The following is an 8,221-nucleotide window of genomic DNA, read 5'->3' on the forward strand; positions in this document are numbered from 1 at the left end:
CATCTGTAATAATATAGCTGATTGTAGCGGCTTCCTTTTCCTCCCCCTCCACTCCACAGTGGGGATGGCAACCATTGAGGGTTCAAAGTGTCCAATGTCCACACTCACCTTTCTGACTGTTATGACTATACAACCCTCCACCCCCACTCCACCCTCCCCACTAGACTAAAGTACCATTGCACGAGAGCACAGATAAGACTGTGGCTATGTAACAGTACATCTACTGTACTCAGATTTCATGCACTTCTTTTATACTTTTCTCTTTTTTATTGCTGATAATGCTGCCAATTTATTATTTGAGTTCAGTTGTTGCACTTTGTACTGAATACTATTTATTTTTAGTTTTAATGACTTAGTTTTAAAGCATGAGCTTGAAAATATTGGTTTGCAGACCGGTTTTCTAACTTACAAAGTTCCTGTGCCTTGATTGAAAACTCCTGGAAACACCCCTGTTGGGTACTTGTAGTACACGTCATGCAGCCACAGTTCTCTGTGTAACTGTGTGTACTTAGAGTAACAAGTGTAAACACGCGATTGCAAACACACCATTTATGTGCCGGACACGTTAAAAGATCCCTGACTTGAAGGACTTATTGCTGAGTCAGGTCTCAAATGAGCTAACTTTAATTTTCTATCAAACGTGGCTGATCTGCACGCTGAGCTGTGAAGAATGAAGATGCTCGATTCTCTAACTGAACCTAAATTTGGCACACGAGTGTTTGAATCTTTGTGCTGCCACACCAGCAGACTGTCTTTTGCTTTTTAGTGTGTGTGTGTGTGTGATGTAAGTGTGTAAAGTGCCGGACAGAGGGGGGGCCTCCCTTTGGTGTGAGTTGGGGGGGTCTGAAGTGACGTCCCTCCATTAACACAGACAGAGGTGTGTGTGAGAGATAACTGCCAGCTCTCACACTCTGACACCTCACACACACACACACACACACACACACACACACACACACACACACACACACACACACACACACACACAGTCTATACACCACACAGGACCTCCTGTCTACATTTCCCAAACCTCTCACACACACTTTTTTATGTCCTTCAGCCCCTTGAACACACAGACGCACACACACTAAGTCAGTCCATCACACACACTTCACAGCCACTCTCCCCACTCGCATGCCACCATGTTGACTCACTTGCCATGAGATGGATGGATGGAAGTGGAAGAATGACACACATCACATCGCTGAGTGTGTGTGTGTGTGTGTTAGACTGAGTGGCCTCGTTCACTGTTGGTGTCAGTCAAACTGGCATCATGATGACTGGTTTTGCATGACCAGTTAGTCGTGTTTTGTGTGTGTGTGTGTGTGTGTGTGTGTGTGTGTGTGTGTGTGTGTGTGTCAGCAGATCAGAATTTTGTCCTCAGCCACTGTAAGTTTCTGTTACTGTAACGTCATCGCCGTGAGCTCGTTTTCACTCAATCAGCATCGATCGCTGTTACCGTAATGTTTGTAGCAGCAGCTCCATATAGCTGTGTTATCGTGTTACATCACTGTGCTGCCAGTCTAAAATCAGCTGCCAGTTAGAGGTGTTAGCTATGTTAACAGTAAGGGTTGGCACCAGCGTTCAGACAAGCAGCTCAGCTCTGTGCTATCATGTCAGGTATACGTATGACACATGCCGCGGTGACTGCCACTGCTTTTTCCCTCATTGAAGACTCTTGATTACATGAACTTTTCTGTTACTGTAAGCTGAAACGTGTCAGCGCTGGTTGGCTCTGTAGTGTGTTATTTAAATTTAAATGGATTGCTGCTGTTAGTACAGCATGTCCGTGTGTGTTCTCAGTCATGCAGGTCGTGGCAGTCTGGAAAAGAAGGCGACTGGATGTCTTTAACTTTTAGTCAAGCCACTTTGTTTTCAAGTACTTAGATCAGAGGATTGCAATCAGTTGGTCCCTCCGTCTGGTTCCTTACTCTGATGTCTGGATTATCAGCCTCGTTTGCATCTTTTTATTGCACCGACACAGATTTGTGTTGCAGTGATGTTGGTGTAGACAGTTACTCTTGTAGCTTTTTCTGTTAGATTATTGCTGTTTTTTTCTGTTGGGCTCTGTTCTCAGCATGAGAAGTCACTTCATTTACTCTGTAATGCATCTGTAATGGTGAAAATACGTTAACCAGATCCCAACAAATCAAAAGTGAGACAGAGAGATATTTGTGTGGAGCAATGTGGGACTCAACAAATCTTACTGTAATGTGTGGCCGGCTTTTAAAAACGACACACATTAGAATATACCGCTTTAGCTCTCGCATACGACAGCCTGCTTGCACTCATGCATTCCCTCTTTCTACAATAATACTTCTTAAAAGTCTCTTGCATAAGTGTTCGTCTAACTGATTTAAAAAAGAATCAATGAAACTCAGGGTGAGCCCAGGCTTGCATATACAAAGATCCACTTTCTTCTACTTGTCGAGTTCAGAGCTGTGGTTAGGCTGGAGTTATCCCAGCTGTCGCAGGGCGGGAGGCGGGGTACACCCATTAAATACGGAGAGACAACCATTCAGACTCGCATCCAAACATGCGACCAGTTTAGAATCACCACTTAACCTGCCGGACATGTTTGTGGGAGGAAGCCAGAGTACCAGAGAGAACTCACGTGGCGCGGTCGTGTGGTGGTTAGCGCAGTTGCATCATAGCAAGAAGGACCGTGGTTCAAGTCCACTTGACAGCTGAGGCCTTTATTTCGCAGTGTTCTTCACATGTGTCACATTTAGATCAAGGAACTGCTTCAACTTCTTCAAGAAACAGATCTAACAGAAAAATAAGTCCAGTCGCCTTTAGCATAAGTGCTGATCTGAGGGATTGTCTGGTAAATGCTGCTGTAACATTATCAGTGATCTGTTTTGATCTGATTTGTTTTGAAGCTGAAATCCACCCAAATAAATGACCTCATCACTTATTAGGACTCACATAAATGGTGTTGCTCACATTTTCTCTCTGGTTGAAGATGGCAAAGATGTTTACATAAAGATTTTTAAGTGTGAGAGTCTGAAAAACCGTGCTGTCACAGATCAGACAAGCATCCGTCATTCTGAGCTCCACTCCTGAGAGTCCATGTTCACAGAGCCACAGTCCTGCACATTTAAAGCACTTAAAGCAGCGGTCTCCAACCTTTTTTGCGCCACGGACCGGTTTATGCCCGACAATATTTTCATGGACCGGCCTTTAAAGTGTCGCAGATAAATACAACAAAATAAAACTAGTACCGGTACTGAAAAAAAGAAGATTTATTCATAACACACGTGAAAAGACCCAGGAAAACCGAGTTAACGATCAAAACGATAACAAAATAACACTGAAAACCGATAAAAACCCTGAAAACTATACATTTCACACCTGAGACTCAACTCTCGCAGCCCGGTACCAAACGACTCACGGACCGGTACCGGTCCGAGGCCCGGGGGTTGGGGACCGAGTTTTTAGACCCCCGCAAAGCTGTGCTGGGTTTTTAGACAAATCATAACAGCTACGACTGATAATTAGCATAATTCCTGTTCAAAAATAGATTTTTTCAAGTCATTTGTGGTTTGTTTGTTTGTTTTTTTGTTGTTTTAATGCATGATCTATATTTTAAAGTGATTATGGATTATGTTTAGAAAGGTCTATGCCAGGGCTCTGGGAGGGAGCATCTATTAGTTGAACCTTGGAAAGTGTGTATTGTGTTAGTTTAATGACAGAAAATTAAATGTGAAATATCAGTGATTGTGGGATCAGCTGCTGAACTTTACAGGTTTGAATCTGTGCTGAGTTAAGATTTTTGCAATCAGGCAGATAAATGGCCTGTATTTGTATAGCGCTTTACTCGTCCCTAAGGACCCCAAAGCGCTTTACATATCCAGTCATCCACCCATTCACACACTGGTGATGGCAGCTACATTGTAGCCACAGCCACCCTGGGGCGCACTGACAGAGGCGAGGCTGCCGGACACTGGCGCCACCGGGCCCTCTGACCACCACCAGCAGGCAACTGGTGAAGCGTCTTGCCCAAGGACACAACGACCGAGACTGTTGGAGCCGGGGCTCGAACCGGCAACCTTCCGATTACAAGGCGAACTCCCAACTCTTGAGCCACGATCGCCCCTAACACAGAACCTGAAAGAAGAACCTAAGTAGCATGTATGTGTTGGACTGTGAAGGCTTGACATGCAGATGATGATGATGATGCAGATGAAGATGATGTTCAAAGTTATAAAAGGCAAAGGAAAAAAAAAGGCCAAATTTAAAATTAGGAGCTGTTAAGAAAAAGCTTTTGAAAATGGGCCCGCGTCGGTTGTGGAGACTGTAATAATTACTGACCAATTACAGCCTGGCGTGGGTCAATACAGCATGTCTTCACTGCAGTGTGATGACTCACGCTGGTTTGTGTAAATATTTAGGACTAAGGCGTCCTATCTGCTGCATTAAACTGTAATGCTTTATGAATTTCTCCATCATTTACCTGCTACAAACCACAATTTCTGCCTTTTTTGTTAACCTGTAACGGGCTCTTCCTGTAAACTCATGCAGCAAATCAACTTTAATAAATTCAGATGTTACTGGCAGTCATGTTGAAATGCATTAGTTGCCATTATCTACGTTGCGTAAGTGTTTTTTCGTTTGTTATGGATGATTTTTAAACTACAGTATTGTCTTTTTTGTGCAGAAGTAGAAGCGCTCCCAGCTGCATTATGTAAACCTTATGTAACTGGATCGTTTATTTACACGTGTCCTTAATGAATTACCATCACCAGCACTCACCAAATGTTGGGGAGTAAGGCGATAACACATACAGGCGGGTTGGCCGGCAATGAGTCAGCGGCAGCCGCTACTCAAAAGCATCCCAGCTGTGGTGGCAGCGGCCCAGCGGGGGCGGCGCCAGCCAGGCCGGGTCACCGCAGTGGGCTTGTGACCGTGTGGTTGTCGGTTTGATTCCCCAGATAGCTTCTGCACAGCGGCAGTCTTTTCTGTGACTCAGCTTGAAGCTCCTCTGTGACTCAGAGCTTTGTTCAACCAGAGCTTTGCTGATGGCGTGGTGGTCGTGATTCTGCTAATGCCACGCTCGCCTGCATGCATCATAACTCCTCCACTTCTGTACCAGGTAACAAACCCACAGGTGTGACACGTCTTCAACTTCTGAACACGGTTTGGTTCTTCGGTTTAAAAGTGAACAATCTACATTTTTTGACATGAATGACTGAATTATTTAGGGCATTGTGACAAAATTTATGCTCCAGTTGTTGAACATTTGCACAAGACAGTCTGTTTCACTCTAATCTGTGGATCGTACCATCATATATCCTCCAAAAATCTGCTGACCTCCATCTGAGCCCAGAAAGGACCCAAAGATTTTGCCTTTTCTTGAGGACAAATTGTATGTCTAGAAAAAAAACCCCATTGGGCCCTGGCATTTGGGGTTTTGTTTTAGTTATGTATTTATTTATTCTGTTTTTGAATGTGGGCATACAAACAGCTGGTATGTGCAGACATGGATGGATGGATGGATGACGTTAGGATTAAAAACTGGTATAAAATGTGAAGTTTGCACTTTCAACACAGGTTGAAACGGAGACCCAGCGAGGCTGCATCTCACAGCTAGGTCGTCTTAAATCTCTCACGTGACTCGGACGTGGTGATGTGTCCGTTGGCTCCAGAGAATTAAATCTTTTCTTTTAAATAACTGGGTCGTTTTAATGCTGTTTGTTGTGCACCGTGTTTTATCTGTTCGCCGATCATTTTATGCGTGTTTAGTGAAAACATTAATATGAATCAGCATACAACATTCTGACTGTGGATCTGAGCTGTGTATGGAAATACTTGTGTGTCTCTATTGTGATCTCAAGTGATCTGTCACTCTGCATCCGCATCAGTCTGTCAGCTTGTAGCTGCTGGCATTGTTTTGAATGAATTATTGTTTAGATGACTAATATACTGTATAGCATAAAATACAGAAGACTGTGAATGTTGTCCTTGAATTGAAGACAGCTGGTCTTGTTGGTGTTAGGTGCATAGTTACATTTCACGTCTCAGCTCATCCCTACAAATGTAAGTACACGCTGTGTCAATGCGACCTGCAGCTATTGCGATTGGCCTGTTCAATAGCGTCGATTCCTCCTGTGCATGTCCAGATACTTTTCTGCTCAGTCTTTGAATTTACGCTTCAGGATTTAAAAATAATAGTCATAGCATTATTATAAGGACTCAAACTATTGGACTAATGTCAATAAAATTAACACATAGAGCATCCGTACCAGCATAAATGCTGGCCACAGTGTTTGCTACTTATATAGGTTATGTCTCAGGCTCTACAGGAAGTCTAAATCAGGCCTTAATCCTGGAAAGTACTTGGCTGCAAACACAGATAGCTGGAAACCTGACAGAAGTCCGCTGCTTGGGTGCACGTGTAGTTGATGCATTATAATGTAAATTCTCAGTGGACAAGTCCGTGCAATCACAAAACACAGGCAGACCCTCTGTCTGATAATGTCATTTACGTTTCAGTGACGCAAGCGGACCCTAGTTTAGTGGGCCTTTAACCTTAGAGGTGGTCCTGAGAGGCATTGAGCCGACCCACCATCGTGTGACTCAGTCACATGGGTCAAGGTGTGAGTTGGGGTTGAATTGCCTAGGATCTGAAGACCGCCTTATATGTGGCTGATGGTTGTAACATCTCAAACGCTCGTGGTTGTCGGCTGTCTAATCAAACTTCTGGGCTCACCCTCTAATATTTCTGTGTGTGGTGTCTGCAGCTTTGCTCTCTGATTTATTGTTTTGATTGCAAACCTCTTCTGTCTGATTGCATAATAAAGGCCAAAAAAGTAACTTTGTTCAGTTCTGAGTCACAGCAGAGTCACTTTACCTAAAATCTGAATGAATACTTGTTTTTGAGTTTTGCATGATTAGTCTCCGGCGTGCCTCGTTTAATCATCAGCGATATGAAGGGATATGTTCAGGTTTCTGTACCTCTGACCTTTTCCCTCCTACTTAATAATTTCTAATCATCTGGTCTCAGTGTCTGTCCCACTGTAAGCTGCTGTGGGCAGCAGCAGCCTTCCCTCCACTGACCAGCACGCCACCCATGGGACTGCTGCGCATCAGCGGTTCAGATGTGACCGCGTGGGCGGCGATGAATGTGACGGGATATGAATGTGGAATATCAATTATGATGAATGCCTTCCCGGTGCTATCTGCCCCGTCTCTGCGGCGACACGTGTGGGCGGGTCCCAATCGCACGACCATAACAAGCCTTCGGTCGTAAACACCGATGAGGAAACAGAGCGTTTTTTTGGTTTCTTGTTTTTTGCACAGAATTAATAGAAAGACGGATGGAAAGACGGCAGAGAGACACACAGACGGTGTTTTTGAATCCTCTGAACTGTCTCAGCTTTCAAAATGTCCCTACACCTACTTTCTGCACAAACCAGTGGTGTTAGATTTCCCAAAATCACACATTTCAGAGAAACAGTAGTTACAGTTACATAACCGCCCACCCCCGATCACATCATGATTGGCAACTCCAAAGTCCTCAAAACGACATCCTGAACATCCACAAAAAATATTTATATGTAAAAATTTCTGCTGATAATAAGTGAAACAGATTTTAAGAGTCACGTTATGTTTCTGTGTCTGTGCTGCAGAAAGTGTCCGGACGGGTTTGTCTGTCTGAAGGCAGGAAGAAACCCCAACTATGGCTACACCAGCTTTGACACCTTTGGGTGGGCCTTTCTGTCCCTGTTTCGTCTGATGACGCAAGACTACTGGGAAAACCTCTACCACCAGGTAAGCCTTATGACCAATCGATCAGTTAAAGTCAGAGAAAACCTGGATTGAAGTTTATAAAGTGTCTCTTCTTCCAGTGTCTAATCTAGACTGGGGCTAAGAGCCTACACAGACATCTAGACTGTGTCTAATTCAGCATGTTCTCATCCTGACATTATGTCATTCTGACACAAGTTTGGCGTCAGACTCTCGACTCAGGGCTGAGGCTAAAGGCGGGGCCGGGGGTGGCACTGTCCCTTATCCAGAATTTGATTGGCCTTCTCACAATTGTGATGTCATGTCAGTGCAACCATGGGCAGAAACTGCAGGCAGGGTAAAAATGCATAAAAAGAATTTTCTGTGAAACTTTGGTGTCCTCAGTGCATCACTGTAACTATGTTTAATAATACTACATGCAGTGGGCATGTGTTCACTTTCCACACAGTGAACAAAGGATCTGTGAGCCACT

General features: G+C 44.1%; 1 protein-coding gene across 1 annotated transcript in view; it reads left to right on the forward strand.

Annotated features, from left to right (window-relative positions):
- Positions 1-8,221, forward strand: part of LOC147321604 (sodium channel protein type 3 subunit alpha-like) — a 270,039-nt gene that overhangs the window by 136,703 nt on the left and 125,115 nt on the right. Inside the window, exon 10 of the mRNA XM_086305639.1 lies at positions 7,632-7,773. Within this exon, the coding sequence (XP_086161765.1) occupies positions 7,632-7,773 (142 nt within the window). The remainder of the gene's footprint in view (positions 1-7,631; positions 7,774-8,221) is intronic.

This window comes from Aulonocara sp. 'chitande type north' Nkhata Bay, linkage group LG9 (genome assembly GCF_057382095.1).
Source record: "Aulonocara sp. 'chitande type north' Nkhata Bay isolate Kocher_YH1m ecotype deep benthic linkage group LG9, A_spYH_male_GT1.1, whole genome shotgun sequence".
NCBI classification, from domain to species: domain Eukaryota; kingdom Metazoa; phylum Chordata; class Actinopteri; order Cichliformes; family Cichlidae; genus Aulonocara; species Aulonocara sp. 'chitande type north' Nkhata Bay.